The sequence below is a fragment of the Melanerpes formicivorus genome, unplaced genomic scaffold (assembly GCF_026170545.1).
Source record: "Melanerpes formicivorus ecotype bairdi unplaced genomic scaffold, bMelFor1.0.p_v2 SCAF_327, whole genome shotgun sequence".
NCBI lineage: Eukaryota > Metazoa > Chordata > Aves > Piciformes > Picidae > Melanerpes > Melanerpes formicivorus.
In genome coordinates, this window is record NW_027142679.1 from 192,310 (window position 1) to 209,976 (window position 17,667).

Sequence of the window (17,667 nt, forward strand, 5' to 3'; positions counted from 1 at the left end):
CCATTCTAAAGCAGCTGGCGCCATTCTAAAGCAGCGGGCGCCATTCTAAAGCAGCGGGCACCATTCTAAAGCAGCCGGTGTCATTCTAAAGCAGTTGGCGCCATTCTAAAGCAGCGGGCACCGTTCTAAAGCAGCTGGTGCCATTCTAAAGCAGCGGGCGCCATTCCAAAGCAGGGGGCACCGTTCTAAAGCAGCTGGTGCCATTCTAAAGCAGCGGGCGCCGTTCTAAAGCAGCAGGCGCCATTCTAAAGCAGCGGGCGCCATTCCAAAGCAGCGGGCACCGTTCTAAAGCAGCTGGTGCCATTCTAAAGCAGCTGGCACCATTCTAAAGCAGCAGGCGCTGTTCTAAAGCAGCGGGTGCCGTTCTAAAGCAGCTGGCGCCGTTCTAAAGCAGCGGGCGCCGTTCTAAAGCAGCTGGCGCCATTCTAAAGCAGCAGGCGCCATTCTAAAGCAGCGGGCGCCGTTCTAAAGCAGCCAGTGCCATTCTAAAGCAGCTGGCACCATTCTAAAGCAGCTGGCGCAGTTCTAAAGCAGCTGGCGCCATTCTAAAGCAGCGGGCACCATTCTAAAGCAGCTGGCGCAGTTCTAAAGCAGCTGGCGCCATTCTAAAGCAGCGGGCACCATTCTAAAGCAGCGGGCACCGTTCTAAAGCAGCTGGTGCCATTCTAAAGCAGCTGGCACCATTCTAAAGCAGCTGGCGCAGTTCTAAAGCAGCTGGCGCCATTCTAAAGCAGCGGGCACCATTCTAAAGCAGCGGGCGCCGTTCTAAAGCAGCCAGTGCCATTCTAAAGCAGCAGGCGCCATTCTAAAGCAGCGGGCGCCGTTCTAAAGCAGCCAGTGCCATTCTAAAGCAGCTGGCACCATTCTAAAGCAGCTGGCGCAGTTCTAAAGCAGCTGGCGCCATTCTAAAGCAGCGGGCACCATTCTAAAGCAGCTGGCGCAGTTCTAAAGCAGCTGGCGCCATTCTAAAGCAGCGGGCACCATTCTAAAGCAGCGGGCACCGTTCTAAAGCAGCTGGTGCCATTCTAAAGCAGCTGGCACCATTCTAAAGCAGCTGGCGCAGTTCTAAAGCAGCTGGCGCCATTCTAAAGCAGCGGGCACCATTCTAAAGCAGCGGGCACCGTTCTAAAGCAGCTGGTGCCATTCTAAAGCAGCTGGCGCCATTCTAAAGCAGTGGGCACCGTTCTAAAGCAGCGGGCACCGTTCTAAAGCAGCTGGCGCCATTCTAAAGCATCTGGCGCCATTCTAAAGCAGCGGGCGCCGTTCTAAAGCAGCTGGCGCAGTTCTAAAGCAGCTGGCGCCATTCTAAAGCATCTGGCGCCGTTCTAAAGCAGCTGGCGCCATTCTAAAGCAGCTGGTGCCCTCTTGGTGAGGGCCATCACCACCCCGGTGAGGCCAGCACACTCTCGGTGAGGCAGGTGTCATCTTGGTGAGACCGGCGCGATCTTGGTGAGGCCGGTGCCACCTCGGTTAGGTCGGCATCATCTTGGTGCTCCCCGACACCTTTACATGTCCCCAGACCCCCTGTGTCACCCTCTAAAGCCCTTTAGGTGCCCCCAGCTCGCCTTCAGATGCCAGGGCAGATGTGGCTGGGGGGTCCTGGGGCTGCAGGGACACTGAAAACCAGAGTGAGACCTCCCCAAATCCTGTGGGACCCCCTTTAGTGCCGGCAGACCTCCTCCGGAGGCCTCTCGCACCCTCAGCAGCAGGCGGCAGCAAGCAGTACCTGGCCGTGCCCACAAGGCGGCAGCAGTGAGCTGCAGATTCGGCGGCACTAGGGACGCCGAGACCCCAGCAACGCTACACAGCAACCCAGACCCTGCGGGGACCTGAGACAGAGACCCCAAAACCACACTGAGACACAGCCTCCCTCCGCCCCCCAGCTCCTTCAGAACCCTCCAGAGACCCCTCGGGAGCCCCCAGGAGATCCTCCAAAGGCCCCCAGATGCTTCTATATGCCCCCCGAACCCCAAATTCCCCTTTGATACCCCCAGACCCACATTAGATGCCAACAGACCCCCTTAAGAGAGGCAGAAACGCCGAGAAGCTCCGAGGTTTCTCCTGCCGCCGTGCGTGGGGGGCAGGAGAAGTCCCCTGCGCCTGTGCCCAGCTGGGCTCTGCTCAGAGGTTTTTCATTCAGATTAAACAAACAAAAAACACCAAACCCCCACAAGCAAGGAAAATGCGCTATCTTTAATGCAGACGCATTTCTTGTTTAGAAGCCTCCTGGGGCTCTGCTTCGGATTTGCTTTCACACTGTGGAAGCCTTTGCACATATCCGAGGAGGGGCAGCGGGGGGCATTCTGCAGCTGGGGGCATGGGGCAGCGGGGGGCATGGGACAGCGGGGGGCATTCCGCAGCGGGGGGCATTCCGCAGCGGGGGGCATTCCGCAGCGGGGGGCATGAGGCAGCGGGGGGCATTCCGCAGCGGGGGGCATTCCGCAGCGCAACTCAGCGACCACCCCGCAGCGCCCCGGGCACCCCCCTCGGCTTCCTCTCTGCCCCGCCCGCCGCGCCCCAGCCGGCGCCCATTGGCGGGCGTGCCGGTGACAGGCTGGGTCCTGAGCCAATCAGAACACGGAGGCTGGCTGCGCGCCGTCACGTGAGCGCAGCGGCAACATGGCGAGTGCGGTGGGGAGCTGGGAGCGCTGGGGCGAGAGGGGACCGGGACGGGGCGGGACACTGCGAGGAACTGGGGTGACAACGGGATGGGACTGGGGGGAGAGGGGGGTTGGGAAGGACTGGGGTGAGCGGGGGACACCGGGAGGGACTGGGGGAAGCGGGGGACGGAGGAACTGGGGGGGACTGGAGGGAGCGGGGGGGACTGGGGTGAGCGGGGGACACAGAGAGGGACTGGGGTGAGCGGGGGGGACTGGGGGGAGCGGGGGACACAGAGAGGGACTGGGGTGAGCGGGGGACACAGGAACTGGGGGGAGCGGGGGACACAGGGAGGGACTGGGGTGAGCGGGGGGTGACACGCACCGGGAGGAACTGGGACGCCCTCCCCACGCCCCCCCAGACCACGGCGCTGACGCAGGGCCTGGAGCGGATCCCGGACCAGTTGGGCTACCTGGTGATCAGCGACGGGGCCGTGCTGGCGGTGAGGGCGGGGCAGCGCCCCCGTTACCGGGGCCCGGGCTGGGGGGGGTGTCTGGGGCGCGGGGTCCCGCTGATGCCGTCCCCCTGCCCCCCCGCAGTCGTCGGGGGACCTGGAGAACGACGAGCAAACGGCTGCGGTCCTGTCGGAGCTGGTGGCCACGGCCTGTGGGCTGCGGCTGCAGCGCGGCCACGACCCCCCCTTCAAGCGGCTCTCGGGTGAGTGGGGACCACCCCCCCGCCCGCTTCCCAGCCCTGTGCCCAGGGCCCTGGGCCCTCCCCAAGGCTGTCCCCAGGGTGGTGCTGGTGGTCCTGTCGTCAGCGAGGTGGCCGTGACTGGGGGACGCTGGTGGCCCAGGGTGGCTGTGAGCAGGGGAACCCCCCCTGTCCCCACAGTGGTGTTTGGGGGAGCACTCCCTGCAGGGAACCCCCCCCCTGTCCCTGCAGTGGTGTTTGGGGGAGCACTCCCTGCAGGGAACCCCCCCCTGTCCCCACAGTGGTGTTTGGGGAGCACTCCCTGCAGGGAACCCCCCCCTGTCCCCACAGTGGTGTTTGGGGAGCACTCCCTCCTGGTCACCATCTCTGGCCAGAAGCTCTTCGTGGTGAAGCGCCAGAACCACGTCCAGGAGCCTGTCACCGTCTGAGCCACCGCCCCGCTGCCCCTGGCAGGGCACAGCTGCCCCCTCGGGACCAGCTCCCTGCTCCCAGCCCTCTGCCCTGCAGCCGGCTGCTCTGCACGCCCAGGGCCCTGGGGTGGCCCCGCTGTCACCCCCCAGATGCTGTCCCTGTGCTGAGGCAATAAACTTTGTCTTGGTGCCCCGAGCCTTGCAGCCCCCCCTTACTGCTCCCCGTTCCCCAGCTGTGTGCCCTCAGCCCTGTCCTGGGTCTCCTCCCTGGCCCCAGAGCCGCCCCCACCCTCCCCCGGCGACAAACCGGTCCCAGTCCAGCCCAGCTCTTTATTGGCACCGGCAGAGACAAATAAATAAGAGGGAGCAGAGGTGCCACGGGGACAGGTGGCACCCCTGTGCCCAGGGGGGGTTGGCAGTGCAGGATCCCCCAGGCTTTGGCGATCCGGGTGTCCCCCACGGCCCCGGGGACAGGGCCTGGTCCCTTGCAGCCAGGCTGGAAGCCAGAGGGCCGCAGAAGCCTCCTTTGTGCCCATCCCTGGTCCGGTCCCGGGGAGGGGGTGGGACACGGCCTCACCCCCAGCCCCCCGCTGTGTGCGCCCCCCACAGCTGGTCCCCTTCCAGCCACCGCTGTGCCCCCTCTCACTTGACAGGCTCCACCACCAGCACCTTGCACTCGCGCTTGGCGATCTTGTCCAGGGCCAGCACCGTCTTCTCGGGGGGCAGGTAGAGGGGGCGGCCCACGGGGGACCCCACGGGGGGGGTGATGGCCCTGCGCTCCATCACGCTGCCTGACCTGTGCCAGGGACACCGGCGGTGGCTTGGCTGTCCCCTGCCCCCCCGCAGGAGGCTGGCCCCTGCCCATGGCCCCCCCCAGGGGGCGGTCCCTGTGGTGTCCCCTTAGAGCCATCTCCTGTACCCTGTCCTGCCTGGAGCCCCTGTGCTGAGCAGCTCCCTGCCCTGTCCCCACCCCCCCACCCTTGTCCTGGCTCACCTCTGGGCCCTCTCCCCACGCCCCCCCCTAGTCCTGGCTCACCTCCCTGCCCTCTTCCCACCCCCCACCCTTGTCCTGGGTCACCTCCAGGCCCTGTCCATCCCCCCCCACCCCTTCTCCTGGGTCACCTCCAGGCCCTGTCCATCCCCCCCCCACCCCTTGTTCTGGGTCACCTCCCAGCCCTGTCCCTACCCTTATCCTGGGTCAACTCCCAGCCCTGCTCCCACCCTCCCACCCCTCCCACCCCGCCCCCCCCCACCCCCCCCCCCCCCCCCATTCTAGCAGCTCACAGCCGCTGCTCTGGTCCCACCCCCGTGCCCCCAGCTGTCCGCCTGTACCTCATGAGGTGGCTGCGGGAGGGCTGCTGGTGGGAGAAGGACTGGGACCGGCCCAGCCCTGCCTGGTGCCTCTCCACCAGGTCCCGCACGGCCGGGCTGCTGGGGCTGCTCTTGCGGGACAGGGGCCGCGCCTCGGGCGGGGGGTTGGCCACGCTGGCCGTGAACTGCAGCTTCAGCTTCATGTGCTGGGACAGCTGCGGGCAGGGAGGGAGAGGTGAGGCCAGGCCAGGTGCCAGGGCAGCAGGGGGCAGGGGGGGTCGGGGGGCACCTCGAAGAGGCCGGCTCGCAGCGCCTGGAAGGCCACGGGGATGGAGATAGCGCTGCCCTTGCGCGAGTAGCCCAGGTTGGTGAGCGGCGAGTGGCAGACAACGGCGTCCAGCGTGGCACCGGGCAGCCTCTTCCCTGCAGGGGCAGCCGAGGCTGGCACGGGCACAGGGCACTGCCCAGCTGCCTCCAGCACCCCCGGGGCGCTGCCAGTCCCTCGCCCCCCTCCCCCCTCTTGCAGCCGTGGGGTCGGGGTTGGAGAAGACCCTCGGGGCCATGGGGTCTGCCCACAGACCCAGCGCCAGCGAAAGAGAGCTCTCGGCACTGGGAGACCTCCTCCAGGGCAGGGGCTGCACCCTGGGCCAGGCCTGGACAGCTCTCAAGGGACAGAAACTGTCCCATGGCTAACCTGAACCTCCCTGCCACAACTTGATGCTGTCTGCCACCTAAGCCCCCAGCAGCTCCTGCAGACCCCCAGGAGATGCCCTCAGGCCCCCAGCAGCCCCTTCCCTCCCTCCCTGTGCCCTCCTGCTGCCCTCTGGGCGCCCACCGGCCGCGGTGGTCTCAGGGGTCCAGACGAGGCGCACGGCCAGGAAGTCCTGGAGCTGGTTGAGCAGGGTGTAGGTGACGGTGAAGCGCTGCCGGGCGCGCACCGGCGACTCGCAGGCCGCGGTCATCACGAAGCGAGGCCGCTCCAGGCGGATGCTGGGCAGCCTGGGGGGCAGGGAGGGTACAGGGAGGTGGCACTGGGACAATCCCACCCCGGGAGGTGGGGGATGCCGGGGGGGACCCTGGGGGTGGCTCTCACCGGTAGTGGGTGTAGATGCTGCTGGTGAAGGGCAGTTTGGGTGTTGACCACTGGATGATGGCCACCAGTGGGACCTCCAAGCCCTGGGTGAGGAGACAAAGGGTCAGAGCTGTTCCTGTCCCCGTGGCTCCCAAAGTCCCCACGTCCCAGCAGACTCCTCCAGAAGGGACAAACACCCACAGGGTGGCCCCTGCTGTCCCCAGGGGAAGGATAAGGTCCCCTGGGCAAGCACACAGTCCCCCAGGCCACCGACCAGGGCAGCGACCCTGATGCTGCCCAGGAGGGTGGCCCTTAACCCCTGGCCCAGACAGCAGGTTCCAGCCCAGGATGTCCCCGGGGGGGAAGCAGAGTCACCTCCAGCCTCCCCTCACCTCCTTGGCATCCTCCGGAGGCCTCTCGGGTGCCTGCAGCTGGAACAGGAAGTTGTGCTCCTCGAGGGCGCTCAGGGCACAGGGGCAGCCCGAGCCCGCGCCGGCCACGCGGCAGAAGGCCCCCACGGGCACCTCCCCGGAGTGGTGGCTGCAGGACAGGGACAGGGAGGTGCTGGGTGACAGCAGAGGGCACTGGCAGTGCCAGCAGAGCCCTGTCCCAGCGCTCACCAGACGTCATCGACCAGCAGGACAGAGCCGTCGGGCATGACGGGCAGGTAGCTGGCATTGAAGTTGGGCAGGATCTGGACGTCCCACAGGGAGATCTCCTCCTGGGACCAACCGTTGAGCACTGCAGGGACACAGGGGACAGCAAAGGACATCAGGGGACAGCCCCAGCCCGCCCAGCTCACCCCCAGCCCTGCCCCACATCCTCTGCTCCACCACAGCCACCCCACAGACACCACCCTGAGACCCCTAGCACAGCCACTTTGTCATCTCTGTGCCTATGCCCCTGCCCCTTGTGACCCCTGCCCCCACCCCAGCCACCCCTGTGGCCCTGTCATCGTCCCCCCACCTCCACAGTCCTGTCCCCGTGCCCTGTCTCTCACCTTTCAGCACCGTCAGGTACTTGCCGGACACGGTGAGCTGGCGGCACCGCACCACGGGCGGGGGCAGCACGGTCAGCAGGGTGCTCACTGCAGGCAAAGGGGCATCAGGGGACGGTGGGGGGCAGCAGGGGACAGGAAGGCACACGGGGACACGGGGAGGGTCTCACCCTGTGCCTTGAAGGCTCCCTGCTCCTGGCGGAACACCTGGGCAGGTGCCCGCGTCTGCAGCAGCCCCAGGTAGCCGCCGGCCTCCCGCAGCTCCGCCGGCTCCGTGTCCCTCTTCCACACTGTCACCACGATCTGGGGACAGCACAGACACAGCTGCGGCCCCGGGCTGCTCACGGCCCCGGGCTGCCCACGGCCCCCAGACTGCCCACGGCCCCCTGGGCTGCCCACGGCCACAGGCTGCTCATGGCTCCAGGCTGCTCACGGCCCCCGGGCTGCCCACGGCCCCCAGACTGCCCATGGCCCCCCAGGCTGCCCACGGCCCCAGGCTGCCCATGGCCCCCCAGACTGCCCATGGCCCCCCAGGCTGCCCACGGCCCCAGGCTGCCCATGGCCCCCCAGGCTACTCACGGCCCCCGGGCTGCCCACCCTGTGTCACTGCTGGCCCTCGGCTCCTGCCCCCAGCTCTGCCTCCCTCTGGACAGAGGGCAGCAGGTCCCCAGGTCCCACCCCCGATGGCTGCACCCTGTCCCCACAGGCCTCCCGCCCTCGGGGTCCACACTGTCCCCAAGCTGGCCCCAAGCTGTCCCTAAGCTGTCCCCAACTGGTCCCCAAGCTGTCCCCAGGCTGTCCCCAAGCAGTCCCCAACTGGTCCCCAAGCCGTCCCCAAGATGTCCCCAAGCTGTCCCCAACTGGTCCCCAAGCCGTCCCCAAGATGTCCCCAACTGGTCCCCAAGCCGTCCCCAAGATGTCCCCAAGCTGTCCCCAACTGGTCCCCAAGCTGTCCCCAAGCGGTCCCCAAGCCATCCCCAAGCTGTCCCCAGGCGGTCCCCAAGCTGTCACCTTGGCCTTGACGGTGCCGGGGGGCAGCTTGTCCAGCGAGATGGTGAGGGGGAAGATGACTTCGTCCGTGGACACGATGGGGTCCTCCACCGGGATCTGGGGACACCGCCAGGCTCAGTGCAGGTGGTCCCCAACTTGCTCCCCGAGCCCCCTCCCCCCCCCCCCATCCCCTGTCCCCCAGGTCCCGCCCGAGCCCTCCATTGCCCCCCCCCCGCCCCGTCCTCTTCCATCCCCTGCCAGCCCCTGTCCCTCTCCCTCCCCCGACGCTCCCTGTCCCCCTGCTCCCCCGCTCCTGCCACCCACCCCGGCGGCCGGGCGCCCCGGAGGGCCCTGGCTGTGCGTCAGCAGGGCTCGGCACTCCCGGAACACGGCGGGCTCCGGCGGGGCTGCGGTGCCGTCCGCGGCGCCGTCCACATCCCCATCCCGCTCGCCGCAGGCCTCGATGCCCCCGGGACTGACGCTGGCCAGGGCAGCCAGCGAGGCGGCCAGCTCGGCCCAGGCTGGCCGCCCCGGCCCGGTGCCGCCGCCGTTACCGGGCCTGCAGCGGAGCACCAGGAGGAACCGGACGGTCTCCCCCAGGTAAAGGTGGTTACGGCGGGGGAGCGCCCGGTACCGGCCCGGCTCACCCGACAGCAGCTCCCGGGCCGCGAACGGCACCGCCGGGAAGTACATGAAATAATCACACTGCGACTCCATCGGAACCGAGGACCGGGGGAGCCGCAAGGGACGGAGAAGGGCCCGGGGGAACCGTGAAGGATCGAGAAGGAAGGGCGGAGAAGGACAGAGAGGAGCCCGGGGGGACCGGGAGGGAGCGGGAGGGAGCGGGCGGGAGCGGGACACCTTAGGGATAAGGACCAGACCCAGGGGCCGGGAGGATACCGGGGGCTGGGGTGGTGTCAGGGCCGGGCGCGCCGGGCCGGGCCGGGGCCTCCCGGGAGCGCGGCCGGGGCCAGGGCCAGGGCCGGTTCTCGGCGCGCGGCGCTTCCGGAGCGGGTGGGCGGGGCCGGAAGCGTCCTGGGCCCGTGCGGAAGCACAGCGCGCGCAGCCGAGCGCCGAGCACATCCACCGCTCACACACCCAGAGACACACACACCCCTGCCCCTGCCCCCACCCCACACCCCCCCGGGCCCGTCCCCGCCCACTAGTGACTGACACGGCAGCAGCCAATTAAATTCCAGTTTTTATTGCCATAGCGACCACGACGGCGGAGGGGCGGGACGGGGGCGGCGCCTGTGCAGCAGTGGGCGGGGCCTGGCCTCCATCGGCTGAGCCCATTGCCCCGCCCTGGTAAACAGGCACGGAGCCAGGCGGCGCGGGCGGAGCTCCAGTAAAGTGGGGGGGGAGGACGGGCACGACCCGGCTCCGGTAAACTGAGGCACTCGGCGGTACCGTGGGGGAGGGCTCAGCCCTATGGAGTGGGGGGCTTGAACCCCGTGGAGGGGGAACCTGAGCCCCACGGGGGAGGGGTTGAGCCCTATGGAAGGGGATCCTGAGCCCCATGGAGTGGGGGGGGCTGAGCCCTATGGAGGAGGCACTGATCCCCATGCGTGGGGGGGGGCATTGCCTGGCCCTGGGCGGTACCAAGGAGCTGGGGGGGAAGGACCAATCCCATTGTATGGGGCAGGAACACTGAGTGGTGGTACCATGGCAGGACCCCCAGCCCCGGGGGGACCGGGGGGGGCTGTTACTGGCCCAGAGGCACAGAGCTGTACCATGGAGGGGGTGGGGGGCAGTCCCTATGAGACTGGGGGAAGCAGCAGGGTTACCCACAGCAGGTAAACTGAGGCACAAAGTGGTTCCGTGGCAGGACCCCCACCCTCCCGGGCTTGGGGGGGCCTGGAAAGCCGCGGCGCCGCCGCCGGGCTACCCGCCGGGCGGGACGGAGGCGTTGGCCCCCGCGCCGAACTGCCGCCGGTCCAGGATGTCCTTGTACTGCAGCTCGGGGGTGGCGAGGCGCGCGCACAGCTCGCGCTCGGCGGGGGCCAGGCCGGCCCGCAGCGCGTAGCCCAGGATCTGCGCCCGCCCCGGCGGCTGGAAGGGGCGCAGGCGGCCGTCGGCGATGGCGCGGGCGGGCAGGGGGCCGCCGTCCTGCAGGCAGCGCCGGGCCATGGCCTCGCGGCGCTGGCGCAGGCGGGCGACCTCGTCCCGCAGGCGGGCGGCCCCGAAGGCCTCGGCGCGGCGCCAGAAGGAGCGGTTGAGGTGGGCGTAGAGCGCCCAGTCGAGGCCGTTCCAGGCGCGCAGGCGCGCGGCCTGCGCGGGCGTCACGCGGGGGGCGTCGCCGGGCGGGCGCCGGTTGTGCGCGAAGGCCACGACGGCCTCCTCGGGCCAGCAGAGCGCGCGGCGCAGCAGCACCAGCGACTCGTCGAAGTGCTCGGCCAGCAGCACCAGCCCGAAGCGCCGCTCCAGCCGCGCCAGCGCCGCCCGCACCTCGCCCGCCCCGCCCGCCGCCGGCAGACCGAAGTCGAACCACTGCAGGTTGCGCGCGTAGTGGTTGCCCCGCGCCCCGGGCTCGAAGAAGCGGCCGGGCGCCGCCAGGAAGGCCGCCAGGGACGGCGCCCGGCGGAAGGCCGGCGCCACGGCGCGGTAGTAGGCGAAGGCCGACTCGGCCAGCGTGCCGGGGTCCCGCACGATGGAGAAGTAGAAGCTGTCGTTGGGCATCACCTTCTGCACCTGCCGGCGACCGCAGCAGCGGCTCGGCACCCGCGGGGGCGGCCCACGGAGACCCCCGCCCGTGGCACCCCACACCCCCTACTCCGAGTGTCGACCCCAGACCACCCCTGCCCCACAGTGTCCACTGTGACCCCTCTGACCCCCAGCCAAGGCACCCCAGACCCCTCTGCTGCTTCTGTCTACTCCAAGTGTTCACCCCACACCACCCCTGCCCCACAGTGTCCCCCATCTCCTGCTGTCCCCAGCCCACCATGTCCCACCCCTGCCCCACAGTGTCCCCCATCTCCTGCTGTCCCCAGCCCACCATGTCCCACCCCTGCCCCACAGTGTCCCCCATCTCCTGCTGTCCCCAGCCCACCATGTCCCACCCCTGCCCCACAGTGTCCCCCATCTCCTGCTGTCCCCAGCCCACCATGTCCCACTCCTGCCCCACAGCATCCCCCATCTCCTGCTGTCCCCAGCCCCCCATGTCCTGCCACACACCACGTCCCCCATCTCTTCCCCGTGCCCCCAACAGTCATCACCTCCCTCCCAAACCTCCCCACCGCATCCCCTGCACGTCCCCTGGGTGCCCCCCACCCCTGTCCCCCAGGCACCCTCCAGCTGAGCCCCCCCGGCCCTGCCCTCCCGGGGGTACCTCGGTGAGGTTGAAGCGCATGTGGTGGCAGATGATGTCAAAGGGGGGCCCCCCCGGGCGGTACCCCCTTGACCCACTGGGCACGGAAGGGCTGGGGGTAGCCGAACTGGTAGCGGTGGGGCAGGGCGAAGCGCAGCCCCCGCGCCTCCCCGAAGCGGTGCAGGATGTTCACCAGGCTGCTGCCCCCTGTCTTGTGGGTCTTGAGGAACACCAGGTGGGTGTGGGGCTGGCACGGGGGCAGGGGGCGCCCGGCAGGGGCCGCGGGGACTCTGCAGATGTGCTGGGGTCAGAGGGGACCGGCAGGGACTCCCCACAACCCCACCGGCCCAGGGCTGTGTTACCCTGGGACCCCCCTTCCCACCCAGCACCCTGCAGGGGTTTGGGGGATCGGGGGGGGTGTTGTGGGGGGGATGTCTCAGCTGTGCTGAAAGGGGTCAAAGGGGCCTGGGGGCACTGAGGACTCCGGGGGGGGGGACTGGGGAGCCTGGGGGCACACTGGGAGGCTGGAAGGGGGGGGACGACGCTGGGGAGGCTGGGGGGAGCAGGGAGCACGAGCAAGTACCGGGGGAGGTGCAGCATGTGGCGAGTCCGGGGGCGTCTCACCTGCGCTGGAAGGGCCCCCCCAGGAGCTGCAGGGTGAAGCCGATGGTGGCGCAGACACCCAGGGCAGCCCCCAGGGTCTGCAGCCGGCAGCAGGAGGGGGGGTGGCAGCTTCATCGTCCTGGGGGGAGGTCGCGGCGGCTCAAGGGATCCCGGTGGTACCTCTCGGGGGGAGCTGCCACGCTGGGGTCCATCGCCCCCCGCCTCGAAACCCAGCCGCATCCCATCCGTTAGTGGGGGGCGCAGCTCCGGGACCGCCCAGAGCCACGTCGTGGAGCCGGGGGGGTCCGCGGGGGCGTTGGGCCCCACCCGGGTTACAGGAAGGGGACAGGGATGAGCCAAACCCCCCCCCGGGACGCGGCACCTCTGTCCCCTCCCGAGGCCCTGCATCCCTCCCGCCCCCTCGGACCCCCCCGTGACCTTTCCAGGGCCCCCCCCCCCCCCCCCCGTGTCCCTCTGTCCCCTCACTGACCCCTGCCCCTTGTGCCCCTGCGCTGGGGGTCCCCGAGACGCCGCATTCCCCCCGACCGCTCCCCCCGTGCCCAGCGCCTCCCCGGCTCCGCTCCGGGGCTCTGGGACGGTCCCGGGGCTGGGGGAGCCTGCCCTGGACCCCCCCCCCGGCACTCACCGCTGGCTCAGCCCCGCCACATCCCGCCGCGCTCCGGTGGGGGCCCGGGGGACGCTCCGGTGTCCCGCGAGCGTGATCCGCTCAGTCCGGTCCCGTTGTTCAGCCGGGACAGGGGGCTCCGGGTGGAGGGGAGGCGGGGGGGGGGGGGGGGGGAGCGGTGTCCCGGCAGCGGTTCCCGGTGGCCCGGCGGCGGTTCCCGGTGTCGGTTCCCGGCGTCCCGGCGGTTGTTCTCGGTGTCCCGGACGCTCTCCCGCTCTCCGCGAACTTTCTCTCCTTTGTCTCCCACCGCCCCGCCCCGAGACTACCCCGGCACCGGGAACAGCACCGGCAGCGGGAGCAGGCATGGGCCGGGACAGAGCCCGGGGGCAGCGGGGGCCGCTGCCGAGCACGGGGATGGCGCCCTGGCAGCACTGGGAAGGCTGGGATGGGGCCCTGGGAGCACTGGGAAGGCTGTGAGAGGCTTTAGGAGCACTGGGAAGGCTGGGATAGGGCACTGGGAGCACTGGGAAGGCTGGGATAGGGCTCTGGGAGCACTGGGAAGGCTGTGAGAGGCTTTGGGAGCACTGGGAAGGCTGGGATGGGGCACTGGGAGCACTGGGAAGGCAGGGATGGGGCACTGGGAGCACTGGGAAGGCTGTGGGAGGCTTTGGGAGCACTGGGAAGGCTGGGATGGGGCTCTGGGAGCACTGGGAAGGCTGCAGGGGGAGGTGGGTACTGGGAGGTACTGGGGAGCAGTGAGTGAGATCCCCTAGGCTCTATAGAGGTGGGGGGGGCTGTCGAGCTCTCCAGCAGCTTGTGGGTGTCTCTGTAAGAGTCTGTGAAGCCCTGTAGGGCTCTATAGAGGAGTCTAGGAGTCAATGAAAGTCAGTGACAGTCTCTGGGGTCGCTGGAGGTCTACTGAGATCGGTAGGGATCCACAGGAGTCGCCTGGGGTCCATAGGGGTCTACAGGGGTCCACAGGAGTCCATAAGGGTCTATAGGGGTCTACAGGGGTCCACAGGAGTCCATAAGGGTCTATAGGGGTCCATAGGGGTCTACAGGGGTCCATAGGAGTCTATAGGGGTCCATGAGAACCCATAGGAGTCTCCAGGCTCCACCCCCCACGTGGTGGCCCGAGGCCCCGCCCCTGTCACGTGCCGCGCGTGCGCAGTGCTCCGGCCGGGCTCACCCCGGGCGATCCGCACGTGCTGGGCGTGACGTCACCGGCGGCGCTAGGCGAGCCAGGGCCCGGGGGGGCTGGGGGGGGGGGGGCTCGAACCCCAAAGGGAGACCCCGGGTAGGGGGCAGTGACCCCCGTGTGCCCCTGGCCAGAGGCTTGGTGGGACTCTGACTCCCCGTCCCTGGGGCTGCCGTGTCCCCAGGGCCCCCCATAATCCCCGTGGGTCCCCGATGGGTCCCCCATGATCCCCCTGGGTCCGCGATGGGCCCCCCATGATCCCCGTGGGCCCCCCATGATCCCCGTGGGTCTCCCCCGGGCTCTCCATGATCCCCGTGGGTCTCCCCCGGGCCCTCCATGATCCCCGTGGGTCCCCCGCGGGCCCCTTCCCCTCCAGGCCCTGCTGCCCGCATGGCCCCGCAGCGCTCGACCCGGGCCCGGGGGGGCACCTCCAGCTCCGGCTCCTCTGCTGCCACCAGCGCTGGCCCCAGCTGCAGCTCCCCCCCATCAACACCAGCCCCCAGCAGCCCGTGAGTGGGGGGTCCCTGCCAGACCCCCGAGAATGTGGAGAAGGGGCTGGGGGAGAGCTGCTGAGGAGGGGCTGGAGGGCTCCTGGGGAGGGGCTGGAGAGCTGCTGAGCTCTTCGGGCAGCGGGGAAGAGGAACTGGCCCCAGGTTGCTCCAGGGGAGCTTCGGGCTGGCCTTGAGGGACAATTTCCATCCCTTGAGGGTTGTCCAGGCTGCCCAGGGCAGGGGTGGAGCCCCCCATCTCCGGAGGGGTCCCCAGGTGCTGAGAGGCCTGGTTTGGACGTGCCCTGGTGGGGCTGGGGTCGTGGTCGGACCCTGTGCCCCCAGAGGTCTCCTCCCACCCAAACCCTTCCCCCAGGGACCTCACCAGCGACGACTCCGGCAGCGACTTCGAGGCCACCCTGCGGCCGCCCACCAAGCGCCGCTCCCGGCGGCCGCCCCGCCACGTCCGTCTGCCCCTCCCCCAGCCCTTTGTGTCCCCCCCCCCCCACAGCCCTGTGCCCCCACCCCGGGCCCGCCCCCCCGGGGCTCCCCAAACCTTCACCGTGTCCTCTCGGCAGGTCCCGAAGCGTCCCAGGCAGAAGGACCCCAGCGTGACCCCCACCAGCCCTGACCATGGGACTCTCTTCCAGGCTGTGCTGTCAGCCAAGGCCGACCTGGAGGTGACCCCCAGGCCCCCCCCCAGCACCCCGGAGCGAGGGGACCCCAGGTGCTGGTGGCCACCCCGTGTCCTGTGCCTGCAGACGCTGGTGGACGAGTGGCTGGAGACCTACCAAGAGGACCGGGAGAGAGGGTTCCTGGAGCTGGCAAACTTCCTGGTGCGCTCCTGCGGCTGCAGAGGTGGGGCCCGGGGGGGCCTGGGGGGCAGCGGGGGCTGGGGAGCCGGGGAAGGGGCTGGGGTATGAGGAGGGTCTGCAGAACAGGACCCCCACCTGCCCCCCGGCTCCCCCAGGCGTGGTGACCCCCAGGATGTTCCGGGAGCTGCCGAACGCGGAGATCATCCAGCGGCTGACGCAGGAGTTCGCCGAGGTGCTGCCCGGGGCTGCGGGGCGGGAGCTGGCGCCAGCCCGCCGCGGGGGTCCCGTGCCCACCTTCTGCTGCCCACCAGGACTCGCCCGAGTACCCTCTGGCCGCGGGCACCCAGCCCTGGCGCCGCTTCCGCGCCGGCTTCTGCGGGCTGCTGGCGGCCGTGGTGCGGCGCTGCCGCTTCGGGGCCATCTTCGACGGCTTCCTGCTGGACGCCCTGGTGGCGCTGCTGACCGGCCTGGCCGACTCGCAGGTGCGGGCGTTCCGCCACACCGCCACCCTGGCAGGTAGGGGCGGGGGGCGCAGGGGGCATGGGGGGCGGGGAGCGGGTCCGAGCGTTCCGGCACCCTGGCAGGTAGGGGCGGGCAGGGCACCGCGGGCGGGGGGCACCGCGGGCGGGGGGCACCGTCGGACCCTGAGCCGCTGCTCCCTGCCAGCCGTGAAGCTGCTGACGGCGCTGGGGGAGGTGGCGCTGGACGTCGGCAGGCAGCGGGACGGCAACCGGCGGCACTTGGAGGCGGAGCAGGGCAAGGAGCCGGAGCGCAGGGCTGCCGGCAGGATGGAGGCACTGCTGGAGAAGAGCCAGGAGGTGCGCGGGGGGGGGGGCGCCGGGGGGGCGCTGGGCCGGGGAGCGCCGTCTGACTTCCCGCCGCGGTGCCCTCAGCTCCAGGAGCAGCAGCAGGAGATGGAGGACCTGATGAACGCCATCTTCAAGGGGGTCTTCGTGCACCGCTACAGGTCCGGGGGGGCTGGGAGGGGGCTGGGCACGGGGGAGGCGGGCACGGGAAGGTGGCAGCAGCGGGGCCGTGCCCGTGCAGGGACGTGGTGCCCGAGATCCGTGCCCTCTGCATGGAGGAGCTGGGCACCTGGATGAAGAGCTACCCGACCTTGTTCCTCACTGATGGACACCTCAAGTACCTGGGCTGGACCCTGCACGACAAGGTGGGCTGGGGGCGCGGGGGGCTGCGGGGTCGCCCCCGGGCAGGGGCCCCGCTGATGCCACCCCGCTGATGCCCCCCTGTGCCCGCAGCAGGGGGAGGTGAGGCTGCAGGTGGTGAAGGCTCTGCAGGGCCTCTATGGGCACCGTGGCACTGCCGCGCACCTGGAGCTCTTCACCAGCCGCTTCAAGGTGAGGAGGGGGGCTGCAGGGGTCCACGAGGCCTTCGGGGGGGGTCACTGACGCTGCCCCCCCGGGCAGGGTCGCTTGGTGGCCATGGTGCTGGACAAGGAGCCCGAGGTGGCCTTGGAGGTGGTGAAGCTGCTGACGATGATGCTGGAGTGAGTGGGGAGCACGGGGGGGGCCCTGGGGGGCACAGGGAGGGGCTGGGGGGACAGGCCTGAGCCCGGGGGGGGGGGGGCTGCAGGTAGGGGCTGGTCCTGGGGCCCTGGGGGGCACAGGAGGGTCCCAGGGGGCAGACCGGGGTGCTGGGGGGGCAGGGACTTGGCCCGGGGGTCCCTGGGGGGCTGTGGGGCACAAGGAGGGGCTGGGGGGCACAGGGAGGGGCTGGGGGGGCAGGGGCTGGGCCTGGGGTCCCTGGGGGGGCTGTGGGGCACAGGGAGGGGGCTGGGGGGCAGGGCCTGGCCCTGGGGTCCCTGGGGGGGGCTGTGGGGCACAAGGAGGGGCTGGGGGGCAGGGGCTGGGGTCCCTGGAGGGGCTGGAGCAGGGCACTGCACTGTCTGCCCCGCAGCACCATGGAGGATGCTCTGTCGGAGGACGACTGCTGCCAGCTCTACCTCCTGGTCTTCGCCGCCAGCCGCCCGCTGGCCTCTGCCGCAGGCCTCTTCCTCTACCGCAGGTGCCCCTGGGACTGTGCCCCCGCCTGGCACCCGCTGCCCCCTGCTGCCCTCCCCAGGCCCCGGCTCCTGGGGCTCAGCTGCCCCCGTGCCCTGCAGCTGTGGCACCGGGGGGGGGGGGGGGGGGGGCTGGCACCGCCCCGCTGTGCCCTCGGGCTGCCCCTGCTGGCTCCTGGCCGTGCTGCTGCTTGGGTTCCTGCTGCCCGCTGAGGTCACCGCGGGGCCCTCCCTGCCCCCCGGGGCCTGGGGCTGGGCACCTCCCAGGACAGGGCAGAGCAGGGCCCGGCCCCGGCCCTGGGGGCTCTGCTTCCTGTGTGCCCCCAGCTCTGTCCCCATGGCACCCCCCAGGGTCCCCTTTGCACCCTGCTCGGTCACCTGGGGGGCAGGGGTCTTCCCTTCTCCCTGACCCTGTCCATGTCCCTGTCCCTGTCCCTGTTCCTCCCCTCTCCCTGTCCCTGTTCCCCCACTCTTCCTGTCCCTCCCTGTCCCCCCCTCTCTGTCCCTGTCCCCCCTTCT

General features: G+C 70.1%; 4 protein-coding genes across 6 annotated transcripts; 2 read left to right on the forward strand and 2 right to left on the reverse strand.

The window, feature by feature from the left end:
• The first annotated feature begins 2,584 nt into the window (after positions 1-2,584).
• On the forward strand, positions 2,585-3,918 carry LAMTOR4 (late endosomal/lysosomal adaptor, MAPK and MTOR activator 4). Of its 3 annotated transcripts, none has more exons than XM_068170311.1 (4): positions 2,585-2,631; positions 3,020-3,100; positions 3,198-3,315; positions 3,594-3,918. In XM_068170311.1, exons 1-4 carry the CDS (start codon positions 2,620-2,622, stop codon positions 3,896-3,898), a joined length of 516 nt encoding a protein of 171 aa, XP_068026412.1. In that variant the 5' UTR covers positions 2,585-2,619; the 3' UTR covers positions 3,899-3,918. The 3 variants fall into 3 exon arrangements, with proteins under 3 accessions (XP_068026412.1, XP_068026414.1, XP_068026413.1); XM_068170313.1 differs by having other exon boundaries at positions 3,643-3,918; XM_068170312.1 differs by having other exon boundaries at positions 2,603-2,622.
• A 120-nt stretch (positions 3,919-4,038) lies between these two features.
• On the reverse strand, positions 4,039-9,110 carry TRAPPC14 (trafficking protein particle complex subunit 14). The gene is made up of 11 exons (XM_068170310.1): positions 8,417-9,110; positions 8,114-8,209; positions 7,273-7,405; positions 7,106-7,192; positions 6,726-6,846; positions 6,498-6,645; positions 6,127-6,209; positions 5,869-6,032; positions 5,323-5,456; positions 5,055-5,248; positions 4,039-4,518 (listed from the first exon to the last, which is right to left on the reverse strand). The coding sequence occupies exons 1-11, from the start codon at positions 8,807-8,809 to the stop codon at positions 4,365-4,367; spliced, it is 1,707 nt and encodes a 568-aa protein (XP_068026411.1). The 5' UTR covers positions 8,810-9,110; the 3' UTR covers positions 4,039-4,364.
• A 170-nt stretch (positions 9,111-9,280) lies between these two features.
• Positions 9,281-14,025, reverse strand: GAL3ST4 (galactose-3-O-sulfotransferase 4). The gene is given in 4 exon segments (XM_068170314.1): positions 9,281-10,783; positions 11,421-11,481; positions 11,483-11,689; positions 12,649-14,025. Coding segments are annotated over 4 exon segments (1,419 nt in total). The 5' UTR covers positions 12,993-14,025; the 3' UTR covers positions 9,281-9,976.
• STAG3 (STAG3 cohesin complex component) lies at positions 13,803-17,361 on the forward strand. Its single transcript, XM_068170321.1, has 12 exons — positions 13,803-13,863; positions 14,202-14,334; positions 14,690-14,777; positions 14,892-15,171; positions 15,284-15,360; positions 15,440-15,644; positions 15,795-15,946; positions 16,022-16,095; positions 16,176-16,299; positions 16,388-16,486; positions 16,556-16,635; positions 17,046-17,361. The coding sequence occupies exons 2-12, from the start codon at positions 14,216-14,218 to the stop codon at positions 17,359-17,361; spliced, it is 1,614 nt and encodes a 537-aa protein (XP_068026422.1). The 5' UTR covers positions 13,803-13,863; positions 14,202-14,215.
• Positions 17,362-17,667: the final 306 nt, after the last annotated feature.

Coding starts and splice junctions, on each gene's coding strand:
- LAMTOR4 (XM_068170311.1), top strand. Junction 3,101..3,197: donor GCGACGGGGCCGTGCTGGCG/GTGAGGGCGGGG, acceptor GCCCCCCCGCAG/TCGTCGGGGGACCTGGAGAA. Junction 3,316..3,593: donor CCCCTTCAAGCGGCTCTCGG/GTGAGTGGGGAC, acceptor CTGTCCCCACAG/TGGTGTTTGGGGAGCACTCC.
- TRAPPC14 (XM_068170310.1), bottom strand. CDS start 8,809: ATGGAGTCGCAGTGTGATTATTTCATGTACTTCCCGGCGGTGCCGTTC. Junction 8,210..8,416: donor CGGGGCGCCCGGCCGCCGGG/GTGGGTGGCAGG, acceptor CGGTGTCCCCAG/ATCCCGGTGGAGGACCCCAT. Junction 7,406..8,113: donor CCGGCACCGTCAAGGCCAAG/GTGACAGCTTGG, acceptor TGCTGTCCCCAG/ATCGTGGTGACAGTGTGGAA.
- STAG3 (XM_068170321.1), top strand. CDS start 14,216: ATGGCCCCGCAGCGCTCGACCCGGGCCCGGGGGGGCACCTCCAGCTCC. Junction 14,335..14,689: donor ACACCAGCCCCCAGCAGCCC/GTGAGTGGGGGG, acceptor CCCTTCCCCCAG/GGACCTCACCAGCGACGACT. Junction 16,487..16,555: donor TCTTCACCAGCCGCTTCAAG/GTGAGGAGGGGG, acceptor CCCCCCGGGCAG/GGTCGCTTGGTGGCCATGGT.